Raw genomic sequence first — 27978 nt, forward strand, 5'->3', positions numbered from 1 at the left:
GGGCAGCGCTGTGACACTTGAGAGAGAAAGGTGGCCGTAAGCGGCAGAAGACATATCTTTCGTGATATCTTAGAGAAATCTTTCAGGATCTGCTGTGACAACAACACCAATCGATGATTACGCGACGAAAAATATTGCCCGCGCGCCAAAACCTAGAGCTGCTGCTCCATGCAGTAGCCACCCTTCCCTATCCATGCCAGTACAAGATGGAAACAGGAGCCGCGTTGCGTCTGCATGATAGGGAGAGGCAGATCTCATGACGGTGCCCGGAAGCGTCGGCAAATATAGCACAATCTGAAGACTACAACTTGGGAGGCTCAGTTGCAGATATATATATATATATATATATATATATATATATATAGATAGAGAGAGAGAGAGAGAGAGAGAGAGAGAGGGTTCTCCTTTTGTTTCTTTTGGGTTTGGTCATCACACCATGTTCTTTCTGGTGTAAAAGGAGAATGAGAGAGCCGCAGCAGCTACGACAGGAGGAGGACTTTTAGGGCGTCATGTGAAGGGGATCTCGAGATCTCCATGTTTTTTGTTCATGAACAGTGATTGCTTTCTTTTTTTGTGGTGCAGTACATTTGGACTGTAGAAGGGGACAGAAAAATGACTGCTTTTCGCGTCACTGCCAAATGTATTAAATGCTATCACAAAATTATTCTTTGTTTGACGCTATTTTGGTGCCATTCTAAGATATTTACATGTTTTAGGATTCAGGAAATCAAATTAGATTCAGTAGGTTGTCATACTTTCTTCTCAAAAGCACAATATTACCAATGATTTTGCTTCTTATCTTCAGCTTGATCAACATGGTTGTTGAATTATTAAGTTGCATGGTGTTTTTGTTGGAGTTGCTCAACTTTTGTTAAGGTTATATAATTGTATTTTGAATTTGAATAAAAATATTTATGGATAATTAAGTAATTATTTGTAATATGAAATCTTTTAGATCCTCAAGCTTAAATCAGATAATTATAAGAATGACACATGAAATATTAATTTGTTCAACCTAAATTATTGATGAAAATATTTCAACTGAAATTAATGATAATGTATTCAATATGTTATTATAAGTCAATTTTAATCTTATCCATTTTTTATACCGATATTAATAGGAAAAAAAAGTTTAGTGAAGTGATTAGAATATAATTAAAGTGATTTATAGCTATATTAAAAGCTTAAACACATATCGAAGATGTGAACTTTAGACATCACACCTATCTTGATTAGAACTCAATTTTACTTTGGTATTTTTTTCCTCAAGAAATATCAATAACATGAAGGAAAAAAAAAACCCATATTGTCACTCCAAACAATAGTATCATTTGCTATAATTTTCTATATCCACTCAATAAATCATTCTAATAAACAGAATCGCTAACATCTCAGCAAAGAGAGAGAGAGAGAGAGAGAGCCGTAAGAACAGTGGGGTGTTTGTCAACATGGTGGATTGCACGTTTCCCAAAGCGAAAAAATTGTGATCCAAATCTTCTTTAAAGTTACTGTTTCTTTTGTTGTATTAATCCTCTCCTACTGATTCCAAAATCCTCCACATATCGTGCTCGATTTCGGCATACGATAATGGAAAGAAATAATATATTTTCCCGAGTTTGAAGGTCTTATTTTTAGAGCTTTATCGTCAATACAACATTGTTTATACCATCATAATTAATCATTCTGGATATAGCAATTGTTGTAGTTCATTTGTTTTATCATATTTTGTTGAAATCATCATCGTAGGTGAGCACTCAACACTTCATCTTCGTTGGAGAGTATGTTGCTGCACTAACACTTCATTCTTCTAAACGTGAATCGTACATTCTCATAAATAGGATATCTCGTTTAATATGAAGCACGAATTACCAGCAAACTGGATGGAACAAAGCAACACCAGTCAATGGTCCAATGATAATGATATGTTCCCGAGAAACATTGGGGATTGCAATGCAACAGATCACAGTGGCTACGAACTGATACAGCCACCTATATATATATATATATAATCATCTTGCATGGAGTTCTTTCCTCCCCCCCCCCCCCCCCACTCATTCGCTCTAAAGCTTACTCTTCTTTCGTTCTCCCTTCTCCCACAGGACTTCATCATCGTAATAAAATAGTAGGGTTTCAGCAATCTGTCTGTCTTCCTATCGCTGCATCCATCAGCTGCAATCATTATGTTTGCCTGCCTTTTCAACCTCGCAATAGCACCTGGACCCCTAGCTTTCTACACCCTCTTTGTACCCTTCCCTGTTCAAGTTCCCATCTGTCAGCTTCAGTCCCTCTCTAAAAGATATCCATCTGACACTCTCAATCTCCCAGCTCTCCTCCCTTACAAATACTCCCCTCGGGCTTCACTTCATTTCACTTCACTTCACTTCATCAGCATCCGTCCAGCCTCTTCGGTCTCCTAGCGATCAGCGTTCATGGAACCACAACATTATCAACAGCAGCAGCAGCAGCAGCAGCAGTTGCTGCAGGAGGATGGCAACATCGGCAGCTGTTCGAGTGGGGGTGGAGGGAGCAAAGCCAGCTTTCTCTGCCGGCAGTCCAGTACGAGGTGGATCCCTACAAGCGATCAGATCAGGATACTGAGGGACCTCTACTACAACAATGGCCTACGGTCCCCGAACGCGGAGCAGATCCAGAGGATCTCAGCCAGGCTCCGGCAGTACGGCAAGATCGAAGGGAAGAACGTCTTTTACTGGTTCCAGAACCACAAGGCCCGGGAGAGACAGAAGAAGAGGCTCACCGTGGACATCACCGCAACCACCAGCAGCAGCAACAAGAGTTCCGCTGTCGTCTCTCCTGGTACCGTAAACAAAAGAACATTCTTTTCCTTCACGTTCGGGCTTTCTTGATTTCCGATGCATTCATGCAGGGATTCCTACCACTAGTCGTTCATCTGGGTCGTATGCTGTTGGACTGAGCGGGAACGATGCTTATGATGCTGCTGCGGCCGCCGAAACAAGCTTCAGAGTAAGCCATGCATTACATTATCTATGCCTTGCGTATTCATAATCTGTCATATGTCATAGATAACATTACATATTTAAAGAGAATAGGTGCATATGATTCGGTCAGATTGTCGACGTTTTCCTCAGTTGCATTTCATCGTATCCGAGGACATATTCCACGGCAGAAAAGTCTGCTTGGCTTTAAACCCTAATCAATACAATACCACGGTTCTTAGACAGGTTTCGTTCACCTGTTTTGTCTCTCTCTTATTCCTGACGTCTTCTTTCTTACGAGAGCAGGAGTATTGCATGTCTGGAAGCATGAGCAGCGTGGGAACCACGCCATGGAGGCATCACTGCCTCTCGGATCGGGTGGCAAATACCATGTCTCGAGAGATCGAAACCCTTCAACTGTTTCCCATCAACACAGTGAAAGAAGAACACGAAGCTGAACACTACTACCACTCGCTGCCTCACTCGAACACCAAAGACTGCGGCGACTTCGACGACAGCAAGAACCAGTACGTACCGAGCTTCTACCATTACAGCGACGGGCGGCTGGCAGAGGAGCAGCACCAGCTCTACAACCTCAACAGCGGTAACGCCGCAACTTGCGACTCTTTGGAGCTCACCCTCAACTCCTACTACTACGCTCCTCCGGATTCCATGTGAACGAGCAGCACCGGCTCTACAACCTCAACAGCGGTAACGCCGCAACTTGCGACTCTTTGGAGCTCACTCTCGACTCCTACTTCTACGCTCCTCCGGATTCCACGTGAACTCACTCGTGCATCACGAGTGCAACGAGTTGTCTTCCAGTTACTGTCTGCGGCTTCATCTCTACATGTTTGTCGTCCGACTGCTTTAACCGGCCGTTTAGTGGACTTGCTTCTGTACTTTTGATTTCCTGGTTCGTCTTCTCTGTGTCGTCTTCGTTCTGCGTGCACGGTCTGCATCCCCAGGCCGCCACGAACAGAGTGACATATGTGTGTTTGTGTGCTGCCAACGCAGGACATCTCGTAGGGATCCGTCCTTCAGATCGCTGAAGATTCGACCTACAGGAATAGCTCCGACATCAAAATTACTTCCGCAGTTGCTTAGGAGGTAATAGCGGTACTGTAGATTTACATGAATCTGCAGATAAAATATATACACTACCAGATAGTATTATTTAAGGGACAGCTTTTGCTTTATCCATCAACGCCTCAAATTAGTTTATACTATTAATGAACGCTAGATATATTTCTGCCCTAAATTAATACTCAAATTCCTAAAATTATCTCAGTCCTTTTCCCAGTAATTAACTTTCTTTACCTGTGATGATATGAATATATAATAAATATTATGACCCAATAATAATATGTGAAATTTCAATAAATATTTTTTATGCCGATTTAGATAGATTGGGATGTCAATTTAGTGTCTGTCACTTTCGAATCTTATTTGTTAGAAAGTTTAACTCGATGGTTAGGTTAGTTGGGACAGTTATCAAGACGCAACGATCTACTTAGGTGGCACAGTTACACTATGTAAGTGGGATGTTGTTGGAGTGGCACAACTGCTCGATGACACTTCCTACTAATGTAGTGGCTGAGGTGGCAGAATTGCCACCTAATGACAGATACGTGGCGGAATTATCCACGAAGGTGACATAATTGTCGGTTTAAGTTCCTATTGAGTTGGCAAAATTTCTCCACAAGGAAACACGTAGTGCAAATATCCAATGAGATGGTGGCGTTAAATAATTATATTGATTTAGTAAAATGTCAAAACGTGATCTGATCGGGTTGCAGATGAAGCACGTGGTAGTAATTGGCGGGCTACCACTGACCTCGTTGGTCGGTCGAAAGTGACGTGGCTGTCGGGTACCCAAAACCAACGTTGAAGAGGCATTAAAAGGCGGACGAAAAGATACGTAAAGATCCAAAGAAGACAACAAAGGGACCCACGTGGGCCCTACTCTCTTTTCCATTTACATGGAAGGTACAAGATTTGGGTTTGTGGTTAGTTGAGAGATTCATCGGTGGTTGAACCCCGATGGGTTTCCGTGTATGCATATAATGATTGACCGAGCGGGGTAGAGGTGGAGAGTAGCTTTGGCTTATTCAATTGGGGCGGAGGAGAAAGAGGAGAGAGGAGAGATCGTCGAGCGAGCGGAAGGGGATGGAGGGAGCGGCGGTGGATCACCTGGCGCACGAGCGCATCAGAGCCGAGTTCGACGTGGAGGCGATGAAGATCGCCTGGGCCGGCTCCAAGCACGCCGTCGATGTCGCCGACCGCATGGCCCGACTCGTCGCCAGCGATCCGGTCTGCTCTCCTTCTCTCTCCCTCCCTTTTCTTCGCCCGTTCTTCTCTTGATATATTCGCCTAATTTATTTCCTTATTTATTTTTCTGTAGCAAACAATCGGCAAAAAATTGAATAATTTGTTAGGTTCGTCCTGACTCCTCAGGACATGACATCCTGCAATTTTTTACCCCAAATTATCGCGATCTGATCTTGAATTCATCAAGATTGTTCCTCAAGAAGAATTGCGAAGAAAATATGCGACGTTCGTTCTTTACATCACTTCGCATAGCTTGTTTTAGATCCTAGTATGGTTCTGCAAACTAGCAACTGTAACCTCTGCGACTATAAGAGCATCATAGCGGAAATAATTAAATATACCAACATAATGAATGCAATACTAATCGTTGATATGGTTGTAAAATTTAGGGAAAAAATTAGTATCTTCACTAGGATCCAATTACCATTAATGAGCATTGATATTGTTTGACGAATATGGAAGCCCATTAATTAGATCATTATAGTTCAATAAATTTATGGCATTGAATGCCTATTTAAATGGTCCATTTATTTTTGCGCTAAAAATGTAAACATCTTTCTAATGCCCATTTGCCTAAAGTAGCACTTATGTATAATTGGATGTTTGTATTTCATTACAATCTGACATTTGCCTAGGTGGGCAGATAATCTATTATCTGAAGTAATTTATTTTGACTCACATTGATTTTGTTCTTAGAAAGCTTTGTTAATCACTTTTCAAATCTTTTTGCACTTTTATGTGCATGCATATTTTCTAGAATGTTTAAGCATTATTATAAATCAATCTTGAGAAGTTTCATGTTGTTTTTTAGGTATTTAAAAAAGATAATAGAATGATGCTTGGGCGGAAGGAATTGTTCAAGAACACGCTAAGAAAATCTGCTCATGCGTGGAGGCGCATTAATGAGCTACGCCTTACAGGTATTTTTTATTGCTTTCGAAGTTTGTTTGTCTAAAGCTCTTCAACCTCTATTTTGCAATGTTAAATATATGACTAACATGACTATGTCATAACCTAACAGCTAAAATGCTTGTAAATGTTTTTGTGGATAGCATTATTTTTGAATGAGTGCTTTCTTGGCCTAAAATTTTTGGTCATCACCTCAGTCCTAGGAATAATTTTAAATTTTTAACCTTTCTTTTCTTAAAGATGCCAAGCCCCTTGTCTGAATACCTGACAAGAAAGTAGTTGAGGAGTGGCATAATACTACCAAGATAGGATAGGGTTTCTTCGAAAATCATGTAGATTGATGAAAAGAGACTCCAGTGAAGTTGAGGGAGGAAAGGATATGGTAGAAAAAGACTTCCGATGAGTGGTTAATAAATAACAAGAAATGATAAAAGCAAAGGGCTCCCATAGACAAAAGGACAGTCACAGAAGGAAAAAGGGGTAAGCGATTAACAACAGTGCTGGGACCGAGGCAAATTTCTAATCATAGAGATAATGGAGAAAGAAGGGTAATTAATGGTAAATATAAACAAAGGTAATTAGTGGTAAAGACAGTGTAATGGACACTAAGCCAGAGTCTAGTGGCGATTGATGAGTGTCCAAGTAACACAGGTGATGATACTCGGTAGTTTGTTGTTGACTTGTAGTGACAATCCATATCTATATGGTGCAGTGACAATTGGATAATATGCTCCCCCAATCCATCTCCTCACTACATGATCTCTATTTCCTTTCTTTCTCTTCGGTACATTTTCACAAATATTCTTCTAGTTGAACAACTCACATATTGAAAACCTAGCAAAAATACTTTACTAGATAATTTTGCAGCATACCAGAAAAACTACAAGAACTTCTATTCTCACAAAATGAGTTGCACCAACTTGCTCCAATTCTGCAGTCAAACTTTTGAAGCTACAGCACTTGTGAATCAACATATAGATGACAGTGATGCTTCAGAAATCTTTACTTAATCTGAAATAAAAGAAAGACTGTTACATGCTATGTGTATCATCCTTGTAGCTTTTTCTTTACCTGTGTTCACACCTTTCTTCATCTGCATCTTATAAAACCCATAAATCTTATACTGGATGACATCAAGCAGGAGTTCTGATAGAGTTCGAGTGAGTCAACTAATGGTCGACTTAGAGTCCTGTGGTCTTAATCGAGTATTGCCATTTTGTGGCATGGGAGTGTGCCAACAAATTTTGTCACGGTATTCGATTTGTTCCCATGCATAACAACACATGCCAAAATTTGGCCTAGCTATGTTAGCTTCTCTGGCTATGGTTACCATAGAGCAACTGATACTTTCTCTTACAGAATATTCCAACCCAGGCCAATTGGTGTGACCATACTTGGTCATAGCTGGTTCTGATGATCGAACTGTTAGGTGAATATTTGGCTTTGCTCAATTCAGTATTCTTTATCTTCCTCTGTGCTATTGCAACTGATATTGACAAGATGAGAAGCTTTTGGTGGAGAAAGTGAAAGGGCAAACAGAAAACAGTGGTTCTCACTTCTCACTAACATTTGCCCAAGAAAATTGGATTTTTTGACTTTCTAACATTAGCCACTCAATTTTTGGTTTGCATTATTTTCCACGTATTTACCATTTTGTTTGTGCAGTAATCATTTTATTTTCTGTTGTGCAGAAGAAGAAGCCTCTATGTTAAGAATCTTCGTGGATGAACCTGGTTATGTGGATCTCCACTGGGTGAGAATCTCTTTGCCTACTAAATGTGTTATTCTGGAATAGTACCAGAATCATCTAGAATGGGTACATGACTTGTATTACATGTTATTCTTGCTGATATTGTTATTGGCCATTTAAAATGGTCTCATTTGTTACTATTTGTTACAAATCAGTGTTCATTATATTGTACTTTGGTAGCCTCTTTAATTTGTTTCTCAATATGATATACATTATGATTCAACTTTCTAATATCTTTAATTGTGAAACAAAACAACAAGGGTTTTCATTATTTGATTCCTAATGTAGCAAATTTAGCTTCCTAGGGGTTGAAAAAGAGGCTCATTATTTTCTGAGATTCTACATCTTAAATGAGACGAAATGAAAATAATTCTGCTGCCTTAGGAATTGACATATGTTCTATCACCCAAATCCATGAATCTAATGGTATCGCGGATGTAGGTTTCACTGGAATTCTCAAGGTTCTATGTGTTATTTTCCTTGGCAATGATTTCATCCTCACTTTTGATTGAAGATGTATTTGCAGTTACTATTCCTATCCCTCCCCATCAGAAGGAATTCCAAAATTCACCCATGTTCTATGAGGGATATGTGAATCTTGCTCCAATCTGTTTCTGGGTCCTGTCTTCTCATGTTTATTTTCATGGAGATGAATTTCTCAACATACAATCTAATTTGAAAAATCTATGCTTGGCTTCTTTGGATCGAGATGGGCTTTGGAGTTTCATGTCAACTAGAAAATCTGGGATTCAGATTGGTTGTACTGAATCCTAAGATCATTTTTTTAATAACTTAAATTGGTTTGGGATCTTTGTAAAATGATCAAGATCTGACTACGGAGGATTGATATGATCTTGTTCAACACAAGGCCAGAAATCCATGAATCCTACGAGTAGTTTTCAAGTCTGAACTTGGCCTGTATGCCTTTAAGATAATTGGAAGTTCGGAACCAAATCAAAACCAGTCAAAATTAATCTGAAACAGCTAAAACTTGGATGAAACTCATTGAAGCTTGTCACAGTAAGTTTGATTAATTAGTCAGATGGCCAACTTTTCTTTTGGAAGTAATCGGTAATTGATTGTAAGTGATTGAAGCTAATCAAGTTTGACTTTGAGAAAAAGATGATTTAGATTCAGTAATGAATGACTCCAAGTTTAGTTTATCCTTGGGAAATTGAGGGTCATGGATTTGGCCTGATTTTCTTTGGAAGTTCTCAGCAATAACTAGATGGTTTGAGTTCCTATACGTTCTGTCTCTAATGCAGTTTATGTACTGGATTGGCATGTTGTGTTGAGCATGTGAACCCCAAGTTTGCACCTTAACAGATGCCATGTTGTTTGTTACATGTCCTGGCATGCTTTCAACAAAAGGTTCATGATAATTGTCTGAATTTGTTGGACAGACCTTAACCCAGTATTTTGGATGCTACAAGGGTTAAATCACATGGCTCAATACACAAGTTACTACTTTTAAACTCAAGAAACCAGGTATACCAAAACAATCTATCATCCGTGTCTGATATAGGATTAAGTGGGGCATTATAAAAGAAGACCAAAATATATTAACTAAGTTTGACCACTTTAGTTGTTGGATCATTCACACTAACTGTTTCTAGAATCAGCAGATTTTGATCCAGTTGAGGACCAGCAGATTCTGTGACTTGTAGGCTTTTTTATTGTGGCCTATAAATTGATTTAATCTGTTGACTTGATTATGTTTAGTTGGAGTTTAGTGATATTTGATTGGCAATTATCATCAGCATAATGTTTAATGTGTTAGTTTTTTTTTTTCATTTTATTAGAAATTCTTCTGAATGATATTTGTTATTAATGTAAAAAGTTTAAATTAATGATATCATTCACATTTTATAAAATACAATAAATATTTTTTGCATAATTTTTTAATGGTTTCTTTTTTCTATTTTAAAAAGATTTTTAAATTTAAATTTACTTCTTTGTCAATGATAATCTTGTTTTTCCCTGGTAAATCCATCTAATATTAAGTTTTTGACACTAGCTGATTCTGTTTTTAATTTTGATTTTGATTTTACGACCTATATCCACTTCCCTGGTTGGCAGCATGTGGGAAGCATCATACTCTAGTGATGGCCTGGCCGGCCAATTTGTCTTATAGGATTTGCTTATACTCGTGTCTATAAAAATGGTCCTTTTTCTTTTATCATAGTTGTGTGCCAGTTACTACTTTCTTTTTCATGGATGCTGTTGGAAGTAATTTTTTTTCCCAATATTGTCTACTGCTTGTGACATTACATGTTAACTGGTCATCTATAATCAATTGTGCCATTTATCATGTTTGCTGTAGTACTTTGACATATTGTTTAAGCATCCTATACAGCTCATGGAGTTGAATTGCATATTTTTGACAGCTAGATTAGTTAAGCTGGATGTACCTGTGGGAGTTACTATGAATGTTGAACATTCAAATTTTCTATAGCTTTTATATTAAATTTGTGCTGTATGCTAAATTTGTAATTGTTTTTTCGTTTATCTTTTCCTTCTTTTGGTACGAGGAAATTTTCCTGTTGTCATTGGCAAACATATGTATGCTTATCTTTTATTTACATTGCCTTGGTCAACTAATAACTGTTGAATTTTCTCTACAGGGAATGTTTGTTCCTGCCATAAAAGGACAAGGAACTGATGAACAACAAAAGAAGTGGTTACCACTGGCTTATAAGATGCAAATAATTGGATGCTATGCACAGACTGAACTCGGTCATGGCTCGAATGTTCAAGGTCTTGAAACAACTGCAACATTTGATCCCAAAACTGATGAATTCATTATTCATAGCCCTACACTTACTTCAAGCAAGGTGAGTAGTAGCATCATGATTATTGATGAGATCCATTAAGATTTTGTGATAGTCCCCTTTTACCTTAAACGATCTATGTACAATAATTTGGATTTAATCATCACACTTGGATTAGAATATTGTTTTCTTTTTCCAATTTGTTTATAATGCTATTGAGATTTATCTTCCATATCTTTGAATGATTATAATGTACATCATTGTTGTTGGCAGTGGTGGCCTGGTGGTTTAGGAAAAATCTCTACTCATGCAGTTGTCTATGCTCGACTGATTACAGATGGAAAAGATCATGGGATAAATGGTATTTTTTGACATGTTTGGAAGATTATTTTTGGTGGTTTGTCCTTATCATATGCTAAGTGCTGTGACTTTCCAGGTTTCATAGTCCAGTTACGAAGTTTGGATGACCACTCACCTCTTCCTGGCATTGTTGTTGGTGACATTGGTACAAAATTTGGAAATGGTGCATACAACACAATGGATAATGGTGTTTTGCAGTTTGATCATGTGCGCATACCAAGAAATCAAATGTTGATGCGGTTAGTTGAGTCATGCCTCTTCTTCATTTGATTTATGTTATGTAGAGGATAGCCATTATTTTTGTTGGTACTTGTTTCGTTTTCTTGCACACGTATGTGTAGCAAAAGTGTGGTTGTTTCTCATTCCAAGCTTTCTTTTGCATTTTCTTTAAATACATGTTAATGTCTGACTGCTTTTGTTTGTCATGCCAATCCTATTGACACTATCAGCATTCCTTGTTGACAATCTCTTTGGAAAAATTTGTTAGTTTAAATAGCACTGAAGTTGGAAAACTCTTGACATAATTCAAAATTTTCTTTAAAACATACTCAAGGGGTTACTTCTCTCTATTTGACATCCATGTGTCTTTGTGATCCTTATCTCTTAAGTGGTCTATGCTACTAAAGGTTTTGTTAATTGTCATCATATGGGAGAACTAACTAGTAACTTTTATGTTATTGAAAATCATGGTTTTTAATTTCAATGTGTACCACCTGGTATGGGCGATACGTATCGGTCCGAGAGTCTCTCGGCACGCAGACCGCCCGGTACCAAATTTTTGGCTACGTATCGAGCGATACGAGGTTGTGTCAGGCGGTAACGGTCGAAATTTCAATCGTTACCGACCTATATCGAGCGATGATAATGGTCAATTTTGACTGTTATCAACCTTTTAACTATTTTAGCTAAAATAACTAAAAAAGTAAAATAGTTGAAAACACTGGTACAATAAGTATTAGTGTTTTCAGCTATTTTAGGCATATGCCGTATATCGCTCGATACGCCCTTGTGTACCATCGGTATGCCACGGTACGTACCATACTGAGCAAGGCTCGGTATGCCTGTACATACTGAAATTACGAACCTTATGTAAAATATTTTGGAAATAGTGATTTTGATGGTGTTAATTATGCATAGAAGGATGATAGTTATACGAGGATATTGTATAGTGGGAAAATGACAAGTTTTGCACATCAATTGGTAAAACAAGGCTTCTTGTGAAATAATATCCTTCAGGCAAAAGAGCAAGAAAGTAGATTTGTGATGTTCTTGTAGTAAGTCTCATCTTGTGCACATTTGGTCCATGCATTAAGGAGTATTTTTCTTAAGAAAACTTTGGAAGTTAGCTCTAGTCTGGGATGAACTTAAACTGCACCATGAAATGGATAATTCTATCCAAGGTTTTAGGTTTGGTCCAAGACCTGTAACCCGTTGGCCAAACTGGTGCAGGTCTAGCACGTATCAGCTTATCAACATGGTTCATCGGTATACCAGTTGACACATGCCAAATAGAAAAAGAGAGAGGAGCAGAGAAGGAGAAGGAGAAGGAGAGCAAGAGGAGAAGGAAGGGGCAGAAAAAAAGCAAAGGAGGATGAAAAGGTGGAAGAGGATTGATAGAAGGGGAGAAAAAAGGTGGAGGAGAACTACAGGAGATGGAGTAGAAATATCAGATACTAGGTAGAGCAGCAACAACGAAGGCACCGCTGTTGGGTGGTGGCAACGAGGTAGCAGGGTTGCAGTGGTGAGGCATTGGGTGGTAGCCAAACTATGAGCAATGGTGGTCACGCACCAAGGCGCTAGGCAGTGGACGATGATGGCCAAGCTACGAGCAATGGTGGCCAAGCAGCAAGTGGTGGTGACAACAATAAGGGCAATAGATATGTGAGTGAATCTGAGAAAAAAATAATGGAGAGAGAGAAGCATTGGAGGATAAGGAGAAAAAAAAAGGAGGCACTCTAAAATAGTTTAAAAAATTGATAGAGGCATTGGGCTGCATGGAATGTTGTCATAGCTTTGCAATGCTAGTCGTAGTGATTTAAAACAAGGTTTGCAATACCGTACCGTACCGGTATTTCGACCTGGGCTCGGTACCGATACGGTACGGTGTACCGAGCGATACACCCAGGTGTACCGAGTACTGTAGCATTGCTACAGTGCTACAGTGCAAATCGGTACCGGGCGGTATGATTCGGTATGGCAGACCTTGATTTAAAATATAATTAATATATAATATAATTATTTAAATAAAATATGATATTAAATTAAGAAATATTGTAGAATCACAATATCACATTAACAAAAAGTCTCAAAATTCAAAACAATAAGTCAATAACAATAATTTCAAATAAATAAAAATTAGCAGTATGAAAATCAAAATAATATTTTATTAATAAAAAAAAAAATATTGTTACTAGTATACAGTTATCAGTATACTGTTAACAATATACTATCGAGCAGGGCTATGAATACCGGTCTGTATTGGCATACCGAGCTCTGCGTGATACAGTACGTACCGATATATACCGTTGGTACGCTAGGGCGTACTGATGGTACACCCTAAAACCTTAAAAATGCCTTCACCTACCACGCCATGGCGTACCGATCGGTATGCCTCGGTAACAATTGAAATCCAAGGTGGTACCGGTTGGTATGCCTCGGTACCGGTCGGTATGCCTCGGTACCGGTCGGTATGCCTCGGTACTGGTCAAAACATTGGTACTGCCTGGTAGAGGACGATCTGCGTACCGTATCCTCTCGGATCGGAACATACCGCCCATACCGGGTGGTACATATCGAAATTGAGACTCTGATATCGAGTCGATGTGAGAAGAGTAAGTGTAAGACTTTAGCGGCGAGCAGCGGCAACGGGAGCGACGACAATGGCAAGTAGCGACAGCGACGGAGAGCATCGATAGTGGCAGCGACAGCAGTAGCAGTAACAGCGAGCAACAACAGCGGAAGCAGGAGGGGCGAGTAGCGACAGTGGCAGCGAGCAGCGACGGTGGCAACGACGAGCAACGATGGTGGCAGCGGAGAGTACAGCGGAGAGAGGCAACGACAGCAAAGAGAGGCAGCGACAAGGGAGAAGAAATATTGGTAGTAGAATCGCGAACAGGGTTAGGGTTGGGGAAGTCACGAGAGGGATGCTGGGAGGCTGATATTGGTGCTTTAGTTGGTTTGATCGAACCAACTAAAGCACTAGGGTCGCCTGGTTTAACTCGGGCGCTCGCTCGAGCCCAAGCGTCGGACGCTTCAGGCGAGCGCCCAGGCGGCGCCTCTTTAAAGTGCATCGCCTAGACATGAAGCAAGGCGCTCGGGCAGCGATGAGTGACAACAACTCTTGTTCATGTGGTGTTCTTGCTTTTTCATATTTTTGAACTGTTTTTCATATAGTTAGCTTGTACCGGGCATGCAGTACCCTTTGTAGCCTCATTTTGCTAGGTTTTACAGCCTGTTTGCTTTGATTTTCTTGTTTGTAAACCTCACTAGCAGAGTTAGCTGAGCACATCACGCAGAGAGGAAACTAATCAAAACAACCTCATTTACTGTCTTAGACTGACAGCCTTGTGGTCTGAAAAATTAGTCATCTTAGCAACCGGAACCACTGGGTGTCACAAGGCTAGATGAACCTTGGGGTGACACAACCTCTTTTGTGGACTCACTTTCTGTTCGATGAAAGTGCTAGCTGATCATCGGGTTTACAGCCTCTTTGTATGTGATTGTTTAGCCTGTTTGCTAGATCTTTTTGTGCCGAATAAGGTATAGTTCCTTTGTGTTGCTTGTCTCACTGGTGGGCAGTGGCGGCATAACCTACGTGTTTGCCATAATAATATTTTCTTCTCACTGTCCTTATTGGACTACACAAGGTTAACCTTTCTTTCTTTGTGCATGTGGCATCTTATTAGGTGGTTGTAACAAGATGGTATAATATGAGGATACTACATTGCTTGGTACGTTGGCATGACAAAATGAAATTTTTATCAGCAATTTGTGCTGGATGACATTAAGAGCATGTCAATATTTTCTGTAGTTGGTAGTTATCATGTTGATGTGGAACTTTGCCTAACATGGAAAATTTTGGCGTGAACCTAGGCCCTAGGAATAAGGAAGAGAAGAGGGGTCATTTAGGTTGCATGCTTAAAATTATTTGGAAATACAAGTAGGCATAAGCGCAATTGAGAAAGAGGTAGAAGAGGGTTAAAATGCAAGATTTATGACATTTCTTCCTGCCCTCATTTACTCTACTTTCCTCTACCAATAACTTCTCTTATATTATCTTAAATCAGGTAGTTTTCCAAGGCTCTTGTTCAGAATTAGAACCCTTTTGCTGATCCATGTCTTGCAGACTATAATGTCTCAAAACTAATAGAGGGAAACAATAAGTTGTCTCTTATAAAAACTTCTTTTGCGATGGGATTTATGTGTGAACACCCACTCTAGTTAGAGAGAATTAATATGCAAATTAAATGTCTGGCTCTCTATTTTACATCCAAATAAATGCCTTAAATTTTTCAGAAATATACCTCCAGGCGTATAATTTTGCATCTCCTCTGACTGAGTTTAAATAGATGAGACCCAAATAATTGCAACTGATAGAGCACTTGTCTTTACGCTTTCTTGTGGCCGTGCAAGAATGGTTGGCCCATCTCACTCATGCCAATTCTTGAATATAGATATGATTGTTTGTTGTTGATTTTTATGTCATATCCAGATTATTGGTTGACTTTGTACCATGAGTTGGATATAACGTCTGATTTGTCTGTCATATTTAATCAGCATTATATTTGTAAAAAAGCTATTGTTTCCCACTTTCCCTTGCTGTCTCCTCTTTTCGCTCTCTATAGGGAAGATCAGCCTCTCTAGATTTGACTTACTCTTTTAATTTGCTAGAGTGATAAAAATGTGCTGCAATGTTGAAACTATAATATAAAACCTGTAAGCTGCTAGCTTAAAAGTGAAACATCAATTGATTATTAAAATTGTTGCAGGGTTTCACAAGTCACAAGGGAAGGGAAGTTTGTGCAATCTGATGTCCCAAGGCAGCTTTTGTACGGTACAATGGTTTATGTCCGTCAAACAATTGTCTCTGATGCATCTAAGGCTCTATCTCGAGCTGTGTGCATTGCTGTGAGGTATAGCGCAGTTCGTAGGCAATTTGGATCACAGGATGGTTGTCCTGAGACTCAGGTACAGTTCTTGTGCTTTATGCTGAAAAAGTATACTATGACATAATGGACAAATTTGTTACACTAACTAGAAACAATTACTTCTGTCAAATAATATTACTGTTTTTACTGTCTTAAATGTGTGTAATTTTACTGATTTTACTGTCTTGATGGGCCTCATAGAAGTCTCGTAAGCATCCCAGAGAATGGTAAGATTTTTCTAGGCACACTAGGTGTGCAAGGTTCAATCTTTTACTTTATGGCTAGAGTATCTTAGTACACGTCAACTCTCTTGATACCTAATTTGTTCCATTATTGAGGAGAGGAAAAGCAGAGTAGGAAAAAGATGGTAGGCTGATCAAGTTTCCCAATTTATATTCTCCTCATTAGTTTTTGACTTGCATCCTTATGACATTCTGGATTTGTATGAAATCCATGTGATACTACAATTGTACGTTATGTGCTAAGTAACCACACACATACATGCTAAAACTGCCTTTCCACAAATCTTCCTTTTTTTTTTGCAAAAGGAAAAGAACTATATATGTATTTCAAAAGTAAAAAAAGGATGCTAGATCCAAAGGAAGTTGTTCCTTCCAAAACATATCAGCTCTCATAGTTTGACCCCTAACAGCAGCAGCCTGATTGCATTCCCTATAGCAATGCTTACAAGAAAAATTGTTCATCTGGCCAGTTAGACTTTGTATATTCCTGAACATGTTCCATATCTCCTAAGGTGGAGAATTCCTTTTCTCAATACAGTCAGCAGTAATCTGAGAGTCTGTTTCCAGCAGTACATTCAGATATCCATGTTGCAGTGCTTCCTTTGAGCTTTTAAGCTAGCCTTTTTTTGTTGTTGTTGTTTTTGGCTTGTTTTTTAATGATTGATGAATCATCAAACCATTTGCTACCATGCATGGCTATATGAATTAAGCACTTCAAATTTATTCGTTAGTAGCCAATTGAATCAATGTTTTGTTATCATAATGTTGGTAAAACCATAAAAGACTGACAAAGGTTTTCTGGCAAGTCAGATGTGATGGGTTTCCAGATTTGTAGCCCAACTCTGTAACATCCATGGGTAGCCTGGAAAATTTCCTTTAGGCTACCAAATACCTGTCGTTGAGTGGCTTCCAGAAAATACTAATAGATAAAGGACTGAAGATTGTAAAATATATATTCTTTTTTTTCATCTTCATTTAAAAAAAAAAAATTGCTAAGATTTAAGACTGAAGAATATTAATAGTGCCCATATTCTCCTCTCTCCTCTTTTGAACATTAAAAAATATCGACCGGTTACATAAACCCTGCTTTATTAATGTAAACCAGGATTGCAGGTATTATTTAGGGTTGAGATGCTGCTTGTGGTCTTTTATCTTTAAAATATGATGCAGTGAGTCAATCAGAAATGTTTAATATACTGAATTACTGATAACGGTAATTATTTATTCAGTCTGTGATCTCTAAAAAAGCCTAGTGTCATATTATATGTATATATATATATATATATATATATATATATATATATATATATATATTCCATCTGATTTGTTTACTTCATCCTCTTGTCTCACTACATATGTCTGGAATTTACTGTTATCTAAAGTCAATCTAATGCTTGTTATATGGTTCAGAATTTAATTTTTCATATCTTTGTTTTTCAAATTTTTTCCCTTTAGATAACTTTTAAGAGATGGTTCTGCATTATCTTGTGACATTTTGCTTTTCTTACTTAAGCTTCTTTTTCATAGGTCATTGATTATAAAACTCAGCAAAGCAGACTCTTTCCGCTGTTGGCCTCAGCATATGCTTTTAGGTTTGTTGGTGAATGGTTGAAATGGCTCTATAGGGATGTAACAGAGAGACTGCAAGCAAATGATTTCTCAACATTGCCAGAAGCTCATGCGTGCACTGCTGGTTTGAAATCTTTGACAACCTCTGTGACTGCAGTATGTGAATTGTTTAACATATACAGTTAATTTTCTGCTATTGCTTGTTCTATTTTAGGTGTTTTTGCACTCAAAACACTTGAAATCTGTATCAGATAGCATCATTGACCTATACTGTCACTCTTTTTTGAATCTGTCAATTACTGTATTCCAAAGTTGCTTAATTCATTATGTAGAAACAGTATTGTTAAAAGAAGCTTGGGCACTCACTGAGATGCTCGGGTGAGACAAGGTGAGGCCGGAGCGCCTTAAAGGACACGGGCAAGGCACCTCAAGGAACAGACTACTTTTTCTTTTTAGCAAATCTTTTCTTGTTTGAGGAAGATTTTTTTAAGTTCAAATAACTAGCATAGAAGATCTTTAAAAGTGGGATTAAACCAAGGTTTTTAATTTCAAATGGTACCGCCCGTATCGGGTGGTATCGTCGATTGGGGCTATTTCCGCCCCGTTATCATGTGAAATCAGTCGAGGATGGTTGATTTCGACCGTCGCAGCCCGCTATAAGGCGGTATTAGTTGAGGGAGAAAGAAGAAGAGAGAGAAGAAAAGGGAAAACTTGGAGACCTGTCATTGCCCTCCCTCGTCAGAAGCCGCAGATGAGATGTCACCTCCTCCTTGTCTGAGGCGACGTGGCCTCTGCATCGTTGGCTACTTCTTCTCATTCGCGCAAGGAGAAGAAGCCTCGACGATGACGTCGCCCTTTTTTTATTTATTAACTTTTATTATATATATATATATATATATTATACCGAGTGGTATGCTAGAGCATATTGCTCGGTATACTTGTACCGTTTCGTATCGAGCTGATCTTGATACTCCGATACGGTACGAAATTGTGGACCTTGGATTAAACGTTGATTAGTCAATATTTTAAATATTATCAAATATTTGCTAGGATTCTGTGATCTTAGATGTTTATCTTAGACATTCTTTGTTCTTGTTTTGGTCTTACTAAGATTATTCCATATTTTTACATGTAGCTCTACATAATCTAAAATATTCCATTTCAAAATTTATCTTTGTTAATTAAGTTTACAATTGATTCTATATAAGCTCTCACCAATAAGTATTGTCAGTAAGATTGTCCATTACCAATGTAAAAACAAGATACTTCTAGTTGATCTTTTATTTAACTTTATAGTACTAGGAAACACACTCTCAACAGTTCAATTCTGAAACTAAACCATTCACTATCAGTTGATACATATTACTTGGCTAAAATTCATTATAATAAATCCTTAGGAACTCTATCATATGCTTTATTTAACTTGATAGAATTCATATGAAAATATTTTTTTGTATATTTTTCATTAAAAATTAATTATAATAAATCCTTAAGAACTCTATCAGATGCTTTATTTAACTTGATAGAATTCATATGTAAATATTTATTTCTGTATATTTTTTATTAATTATCTTAATAAATAAATAGCTCTTATGGTTGATTTTCCAAGGACATAAAACCAAACTGACTCTAGTAAATGCTCATTGTGCTTCTTATTCTACCTTCAATCACCTTTTTCTAAGTTTAGTAATATGACTCGTTGTTCTTAATTCCACTATAGTCATAATGGCTTTTACTCTTTTTTATTTTTATAAATTGGTATTAAAAAGCTCTTCCATAATTTATCATTTTTTTGTTTTTCAAATGTCAATAAATTTAGTCATCCAAATTATTACATGATTTTTGAACTTTTCTAAATCTCAATAGAGATAATATTAGGTTCGATACTGTGACCTATTTTTCATTCTTTTTAAAGTTTCTCTCATCTCATTTGCTCTAATTTTTATGAGCAAATATATGATTTTCTAACTTATAAGTTATAACTATTGTTTATCTCTAGATATAAGTTGTCTCTTCGATGATAATTAAATAATTTAATAAAAATAATATTTAAAATTTCTCTTAATCTCCATCTTCACCTTTATACAGCTAATGTTACCTGAACTTTACTCTTTCTCTCTAACTTTATCAATCCATAAAATGACCTTTTCTCTATTATTAATACCTAGCTTACTGTAATAAACTATCATAAGGTTGTGTTTTGATATAAAACTTTCTTTTGCCTCTTTTTTGGCTGTTATATGTCTTCTAAATTTTCTTTGTTTTTTCAATTTTATCAATCTGTAAAACATTATATTTTAGTACTGATTGTTTTTTGAATTTTCTCACTACAACTAGCTCTCTTTTGAAGTTATACCTCTACTCTTAGATTCTACAAGAATCTTTTGTGATATTAATATTGTCATCAACCAATCTCCAATCCTTTTCTTTCTCAATCTTATTTTTAAAAAGGCCTTACATTGTAGTTTTCTAAATTCCATAATCTAGTTCTATTAAAACTATTAATCATATTTTTTTCTCTTCTATTTCGTGAAATATATATTTAAAATGATTAACTTAGGTTGATTTTTCAGGCTTTCACCATGCAGTCCTCACATGTAACTCTATCTTTCCAGTGAGAAAATATATCATGTGACTATAATTATATCCATTTTTATAAGTAATTAAATGTCCACCTCTTTTCTTGAAGTGTGTATTAATGCTATTATAAGATGTAGCAAATCATAAAGTCATCCTCTTCACTCCTCTTCTCATATCTATATCTTAATTCATAGCACCTTTTATTGTGAGTTTTTATTTTCACCATCTCCTTATGCTCTATTCATAATTCTCTTTTGATCTTATCGTTTAGTCCAATCTAAGAGGCATAATCACTTCCAAAATTCAAAATTGTTCTTCAAACACATTATGTTTCTACCCTCAAATTTCTATTGATGAACATCATTGTCTAGATTTTATTAATCCATTGCCCACATCCAAGTTGTGCAATGACGCAAGACCAATCTGATAGTTTTTGTCCTCTTAAGTCTTATCTTTCTATTATTATGTTACATGGTACAAAAATCATTGCTGAAAGCATCAACACACTGCCATCATAATCTTGTACTTGTTGCTCCAAAATTCTATGCTTTAGAAACTGTTGATTGTACTAAACTTCCCTTGATGTGTCCTTAGCTAAATGCATCCATCATTCATTTTATGTAGTGAGGATTGGAATGTGATTGATTAGCATCAAATTATGTATCTACTTTTTTTTATCCATTTTATTTGTATGTATTGAAATGAATGACAGATTATTGTGGATTTCATGTCTAGACAAACCATGAGTGCTTTCTGTTATGTTATTTGCTTAGACTGGTTACCCATCTCACTGTTTATGTATCTATTTCAGTCTGCAAAATATATCTTAGTTACATAAATAAATTCTAAAAAATAATATAATTCTTGTATTTGCTCAAAGAGGTGGAATGTTGACTCCTCTTTTAGAAATAGTACCATTTCTATGGACTTCTCTGTGTAGTGAATGTTTGACTCTTGTTTTCTACTGCTCAGGCTTGAAGGAAAAATTGAGGAAATAGATTACATGCTTGACAGATTGAGACTTTCTATGACCCCTTAACTTTTGCTACATTTTTCTTATTCCAAAATTTGATGGTATTGTTGTCATTAAAGACTTTTGACCTATTACCCTTTTTAATTGCTCTTTGAAATCTTAAACTAAATCTTGGCTTATAGACACTCTAAAGTCATCAGTGATCTGAAACATATCAGTGTGCATTTATTAAGGGCTGAAACCTCCCACATCACTTTTAAGACAAGCCCCATGAACTTGTATGTTACAATGAACAGAACGGTCTCATCATAAAATTGGATTTTTAGAAGACTTCTCTCTTTGTTCATGCTTTCTTCCTCATCATAAAATGGTTGCCCATCCTTTGCCTCTAAAAGTATGGCTTATAACTTGTTTAAAAGTTCATAATTTCACACATCGTTATCTGGTCCAACCAAATTGGAGACAATTTATTACCAGATAATTCTTTTATCATAATCCTGAATTTGGTATTGCCAATTAATATTCCCATCATAATCCTGAACTTAGTAGATTTTGCTAGTTCAAAAGTCTCTAATAAACTTGATTTTCTAAAGGAAGGAACTGCACAGCTGCAAATTAATACATGGCCTTTCATTCCGTTGAATATTGTTTCTTTTGTTGTCGCTGTCGTCTTTCAGATTCTTCATTTTCATTTGTATCTGCTTTGTTGTATTTAATGTGATTGTGTATGATATTGAAAGTCTACGACATCTGGCTTCTTCATGAGCTCCCATGCTCTGTAAGAAATTCTGTAAAGAGGGTGAAAAAAAATTTCTTATAACAATACTAGAGGTCAAGAGCTAAATTCTAATACCCATTGTCGACATCAATCTATTCTTAGCTTTTTCTGGCAGATATGTTTGATAATTGTCTTTGCTCATTTATAATTTCCATTTATAACTACAACTTAATATTTCTAATTCTTAGGATGGCATTGAAGAATGTCGAAAACTATGTGGTGGCCACGGTTATCTTTGTAGCAGTGGGCTTCCTGAGTTATTTGCTGTCTATGTTCCTGCCTGCACTTACGAAGGAGATAATGTTGTTTTGCTTCTGCAGGTTAGTATATTTTTCACTTTCTCTTTTGACAGTTACAAATTTAAAATTTTCATCACCTGCATGAGTGTGCTAAATGGCTGCATTACTACTATATTTTGATTTGAAATTGTTGTTTCTATTTGGGGCACCAATTGTTTTGACCAAGGACCACCGTACCGCCCAAAACGGTATGACTAATATGGGCATGGACCAGTATGCGGACTGCCCCCACTGTTATTCATCAACTATTCACTAACCTTCTTGATATCTCATTATCAGTCACCACGTGTACCACATACTCTAGTTTGATCCTCTCTCATTGAGTCCATCAAATGCTCTACTGTGTAGCTAATGATGCTACACAGTAGACTTATGAAAAGCTATTCTTCAATTGCAATGAACTATGTAGCTAATGATGCTTATGCTCGTGGGCTCAGGCCAACTATTGCACATCACTATGATACTGAAGAGGTCCCACTCTTCTTGAATGATTTAACCCAATATTTAAGCTCATGTACCTGGTCAGCCAAATGGATGCCATGCATTTCTTCTAGGATCTGTGGTTGTATACTAGGATCAACCTTCTGGGTGGAGGACACCATGCTTTGGAAGTAAGGACTTTGGGCTATATGTGTTGGAATTTGCTGGAAATTGAACCACATTGTAATTGCTTTTTGATGTCCTTCCTCTTCTTCATATATGTATGATCAATCCCAAAATGGCCATGTTGGCCATGTTGGCCATGTATTGTTGGCCATGTTGGTCGATGTATTGTTGGCCATGTTGCAAGATATATGTCCCGATAAACTTCCAATCTAATGAAAGGCAATCATTGTGGTCTGTGGCAACAAAGTTAGTTGTCTCAAATTCCACATCATTACCATTAGAATGTGTTTCACTACTCACTCTCAAGGAGCACCTTTTAGATAATTTTTTGTGGGCTTGCTAAAATGGCTTCAGGTTTTGGTCATCACAAAATGGATGTAGCTTTCAGAGTCTCTCTTCATTCATTATAAACGGTTGCTCATTTCATAGAACTTGATCTTGATAGTATTATGTCATATTCTTTCTTTGTGGCGGACAAACTTTGTAACACTGCATGGTGGTGGGCTTCATTATTAATGTTATTGGATTTTTGTCACTTCCTAGTCTTGGCTCTAAGGTAACTTGCTTAGCCCTTTGACCAGGATTAGTGGAGGTTATAGGTCCAACCTAACATAGACAATGATTATTTTGTTGGAACATTTGGCTGAAAGGAGGTGTCCCCAGGACATCCTTCAGGTGTAACATATATCTCAAACTTGGTTAGAATTCACAGCCAAACCATAGGCTCTCTGTGGAAGTTATAGCTCAACTTTGCTTAGCATTGAAAATAGTAGAAAACCTGGTTTACTTCTATGTGACCTGTCTTCAAATACTTGTGTTGTATGGTCCACCAAACTACTGTTGTTTCTTCCTTGGCCTCCATGAGTGATATCTACCTCTCATTTGTGAACTAGTTCCATGTGAAAGTTATTGTCGTTGTGAACCTAAACAAGAAACATCTCCAGGTTCTGATCTTTGGTAAAATCAGAATCTTCCAATTTTGCTCCACATCTGGATTTAGTTGCAAAACTGTCACTTGGATAGGAGCCAGATGAGGAGTGCAAATAAAATCATCTTGCCTGTGAAATGAGTGATATGAATGATGTTTCCTGATTCATACTAGTGATGCTTTGAAAGAGAGCAATGAGAACTTTCACATCTTCTTGATCATGCTGTTTTTTAAATTGGAACAGCACTTAAAGATGAAATTGGAAAATATCCAATCTCATGAGTGGATATGAATTGCAAGTAGCTCAAAATGTCTCTACTCCTGTTATAACCACCTTGTATTTGGCTATTAAAAAATATTTTCTATGTTGTTACCATAAGTTTCATTGTAAATAATTATTCTTTAACATAGCTGTGTTGTTTTAGGTGGCAAGGTTCCTTATGAAGACTGTTTCTCAACTAGGATCAGGGAAAAAACCTGTTGGTACAACAGCATATATGGGAAGTGTGCAACACTTGATGCAGAGTAAATGTGATGTTCTCACAGGTAAAACATGAAGTATTTCGTGTGAGAACATTATCCTTTTTTTTCAAATAATTTAGTTTACAGAACAAGGATCCAAGTACTTGTCCCTGATGAATTTGGTTCACTATATGGTATGTCATTATAATGCAGCTAATAGAGGTTTCAGATACTAATTGGACCTATACATTTACTGTATTTACTGTTCTGCACTGGTCCGAAATTACTGTTCCATATTTTCATGTGATACTGTCCTGTACAAGTCTGAGTACTGCCTGGTTCGCTGGTTAACGGACACATCCAATCAGTTGCAAAGCCAATATTAGACTAGTATTTGAAAACTTAATGCCATAGTGTACTGCTGGTAAAACATAAACAAATGTTTCTTATGTTGGTGTTACTTTGGTATGGTCATTGACTCATTATGTTATGCTCTGTTATGGCCTCAGAGCAGTAAATACTGGAAGGTAGCTTTTGGTACTTAAATAAAGAGTCTGTTTGGTGGCTTTTAATTTTTCTTTCATTAAGTTGCAACTCTTCTTTGTCTTTATGTGCAGCTGAGGACTGGTTGAAACCTTCGGTTATACTGGAAGCATTTGAAGCTAGAGCTATCAGACTGGCTATTAATTGTGCCAAAAATATTAGCAAGTTTCCTAGCCAGGAAGAAGGTTAGTTTATCAACCATGCATTTGAATTTTTATAGTTGAATTTAAATTCCACTCAAGTAGGTCTTTAAAATGATAAATATGCTATACAGATTGGCATGTGTACAATTGCTTGTCTAATAATCTATATGGTGAAGACGTCACATGTTCTCGTGAAAGAGGGAAAATGAAATTGTTTGTGGCTGGTTCTAACTTTTTTTTTTTTGTTATTTCTCATTAGTTCTCGTGTGGTGGTCATTTACTGCTCTAGAAGTGAAGAAAGTACATGACTATTTAAGTGCCTAGGTCTTTAACATGTGGAAATCTTGGATAGGAAAGTTTTTGGGCAAATACGATAAACTTGGCTCTGCAAGTCAGTTGATGATGATGATGGTGATAACGAGGCAGTGGTGTTGAAACTTTTATGTCAGAGAACTAGGAAAATATGAAGCAACTGTCAATGTCTGGCATGAATAATAAATAATACAGAATCTGAAAGGCCTTAATTCTTTTACATGATAACCAGGATAGCAGGAAATGGTGTGCATTAAAGCTTTATAATATGTGGATTTGGGAGTCAGTTTTTGCTTAAGACTGCCAGTAGAAGACAATAAGCAATTTGTGAACCTTCACTATATCGATGGATTTGGAGTTGAAGTATATTTTCTGATTTGATATCGTCAGTAAAGATTTTGGTGGTGATACTGATTGAAAGGTCAGAATCATTGTGTTATCATTGAAGTGTCAGCACTGGAACCATCTGTTACTGGTCAATCACACCTTCTGTTTAAGAAATTTCTTTGGCCCATTTGGATGGTTTTATTTTGTACTTTAAGATGAGGATGCAACATTTCATTAAAGCAGGTGCAAAGTTAGCAGGTTCAATCTAATACAGGAGATATGTTGTACCCATTTGGACTGTTGTATTTTGTACTTTAAGAAATTTGTTAGTCCATTTAGAACAGTTTTAAAAAACAAGTTCTAGCTAAATTCTGTCTGACATTTTTATTTTAAAGTATGCATATTGAGCTGTTGCTACTTTTCCAGTATTTTGAGTCTCATATGCTGGGGATATAGAAATAACTGCTATAATCTAGGGCAGTTGTTCTTAAGGCTTCAATTTAGAGTTGCTTCTGCTGCCCTTTTAAAATTTTTCTACTTTGTGATTTTTTCTACACATGTTCAGGTTTTTCTGAGCTTTCTGCTGATCTATTGGAGGTGGCAATTGCCCATTGTCAATTGATCATAGTATCCAAGTAAGTATTCTATTTAGTACAAATGCCATTTTTCATGTAAAAAGTACTAGTATGAGGTGATGTGGCATACTAAAGCCTTAACATGCATTTCTTGTCGTATAGGCCTAGAATTATACAAACTTTTGGTTTACCTGACACCATCACAATCTCAATTCTATGAACACCCAATCTAGTAATGGTGCTTTCAGAAGCATATTAAACAACATACATATGTGACTTCAATACATATCATTTCCAGATTCATCGACAAGGTTAAAGAAGACATACAAGGACATGGAGTCAAGGAACTGCTACAGATTCTCTGCAATGTATATGCTCTCTCTCTGGTTCATAAGCATCTCGGTGATTTCATCTCAACTGGGTATATTACACCCAAGCAAGGTGCACTAGCCAATGAGCAGCTGCGGTTTCTATATGCCCAGGTATTTGTTGTTTATCTCTATATCCTAGAGTTATTTTTTATTGCCTTTTTAAGTTCCTTTCCAGCCTTGTGTGGATTGATTAATGAGACTTACCCTGATTAACAGGTCCGTCCAAATGCTGTTGCACTAGTCGACGCATTTAACTACACAGATCACTATTTGGGTTCTATCCTTGGTCGATACGATGGCAATGTGTACCCCAAACTCTATGAGGAGGCATGGAAAGATCCACTGAATGACACAGTTGTGCCCGATGGATACCATGAGTATGTTCGGCCCTTGCTTAAGCAGAAGTTTACAGTGTCAAGAATGTGAAGATCTAAATTCAGTCAACACCTGGAGTTCCTTTTCTACTCTTTCAGTAATAAATGGATATGGTGAAATCCATACTAGTTTTTACCCTTAAATTTATTATTTTTAATTATGAAGTCCGTGATTAAATCATGCAGAGTACCTGTTTGAGAAGTCTATGTGAGATGTTTGAACTTATAGTTTGGATAATTGTCAAGATCTGCTAGTTGGATCGAGAGTTTAGTCGTCATTGTTCAACTAATTTTATAACATGTGAAACTGAAACTGATAGAACTCTGTATTCTATGGGTATTTAAGCAATCAAAAGTAACCATCGAACAATAATCACCTTACTGTATCAGCCTTGAAGATCATCAATTTTAAATTTATATTTCTAGTTTTCAGATTCTTTGTTTCCAATTGTAAAATAGGTTTCAGTTTACTAGTTAACAATTGCTGATTAGTGGAACTGAGCATGCATAATGTGCCTGAAGCATCCTTGCAGTTGCTCTGATCATATCATCTAACGAATGCTGGATTTGTTCATCTACTGTATAGGCAACTACTTTATCTGCATTGTTTAATCTACTAAATGGAGGTGAGGAAGGGTGAAGAAAGGTCAGGGAGTTACGTGGTTAATAGATTA

At 37.1% G+C, this 27978-nt stretch overlaps 2 protein-coding genes across 2 annotated transcripts; both read left to right on the forward strand.

Moving 5' to 3' along the window:
* Nucleotides 1-2429: 2429 nt before the first annotated feature.
* LOC135680110 (protein WUSCHEL-like) lies at nucleotides 2430-3729 on the forward strand. The gene is made up of 3 exons (XM_065194097.1): nucleotides 2430-2814; nucleotides 2885-2982; nucleotides 3261-3729. Exons 1-3 carry the CDS (start codon nucleotides 2430-2432, stop codon nucleotides 3630-3632), a joined length of 855 nt encoding a protein of 284 aa, XP_065050169.1. The 3' UTR covers nucleotides 3633-3729.
* A 1307-nt stretch (nucleotides 3730-5036) lies between these two features.
* On the forward strand, nucleotides 5037-27677 carry LOC135678433 (peroxisomal acyl-coenzyme A oxidase 1-like). The gene is made up of 14 exons (XM_065191256.1): nucleotides 5037-5267; nucleotides 6097-6205; nucleotides 7886-7947; nucleotides 10569-10778; nucleotides 10989-11076; nucleotides 11152-11314; nucleotides 16064-16262; nucleotides 17992-18189; nucleotides 22553-22684; nucleotides 24623-24743; nucleotides 25277-25387; nucleotides 26550-26619; nucleotides 26858-27041; nucleotides 27147-27677. The coding sequence occupies exons 1-14, from the start codon at nucleotides 5124-5126 to the stop codon at nucleotides 27354-27356; spliced, it is 2001 nt and encodes a 666-aa protein (XP_065047328.1). The 5' UTR covers nucleotides 5037-5123; the 3' UTR covers nucleotides 27357-27677.
* Nucleotides 27678-27978: the final 301 nt, after the last annotated feature.

Source organism: Musa acuminata, chromosome BXJ1-7, assembly GCF_036884655.1.
Source record: "Musa acuminata AAA Group cultivar baxijiao chromosome BXJ1-7, Cavendish_Baxijiao_AAA, whole genome shotgun sequence".
NCBI classification, from domain to species: Eukaryota; Viridiplantae; Streptophyta; class Magnoliopsida; order Zingiberales; family Musaceae; genus Musa; species Musa acuminata.

Excerpts from the sequence above, each read along its gene's own strand:
- LOC135678433 (XM_065191256.1), top strand. The coding sequence starts at position 5,124 with ATGGAGGGAGCGGCGGTGGATCACCTGGCGCACGAGCGCATCAGAGCC. Across the intron at positions 22,685-24,622 it reads ATGTTGTTTTGCTTCTGCAG|GTGGCAAGGTTCCTTATGAA; the intron begins GTTAGTATATTT and ends GTGTTGTTTTAG. Across the intron at positions 24,744-25,276 it reads TAAATGTGATGTTCTCACAG|CTGAGGACTGGTTGAAACCT; the intron begins GTAAAACATGAA and ends CTTTATGTGCAG.
- LOC135680110 (XM_065194097.1), top strand. The coding sequence starts at position 2,430 with ATGGAACCACAACATTATCAACAGCAGCAGCAGCAGCAGCAGCAGTTG. Across the intron at positions 2,815-2,884 it reads TTCCGCTGTCGTCTCTCCTG|GGATTCCTACCACTAGTCGT; the intron begins GTACCGTAAACA and ends GCATTCATGCAG. Across the intron at positions 2,983-3,260 it reads CCGCCGAAACAAGCTTCAGA|GAGTATTGCATGTCTGGAAG; the intron begins GTAAGCCATGCA and ends TTACGAGAGCAG.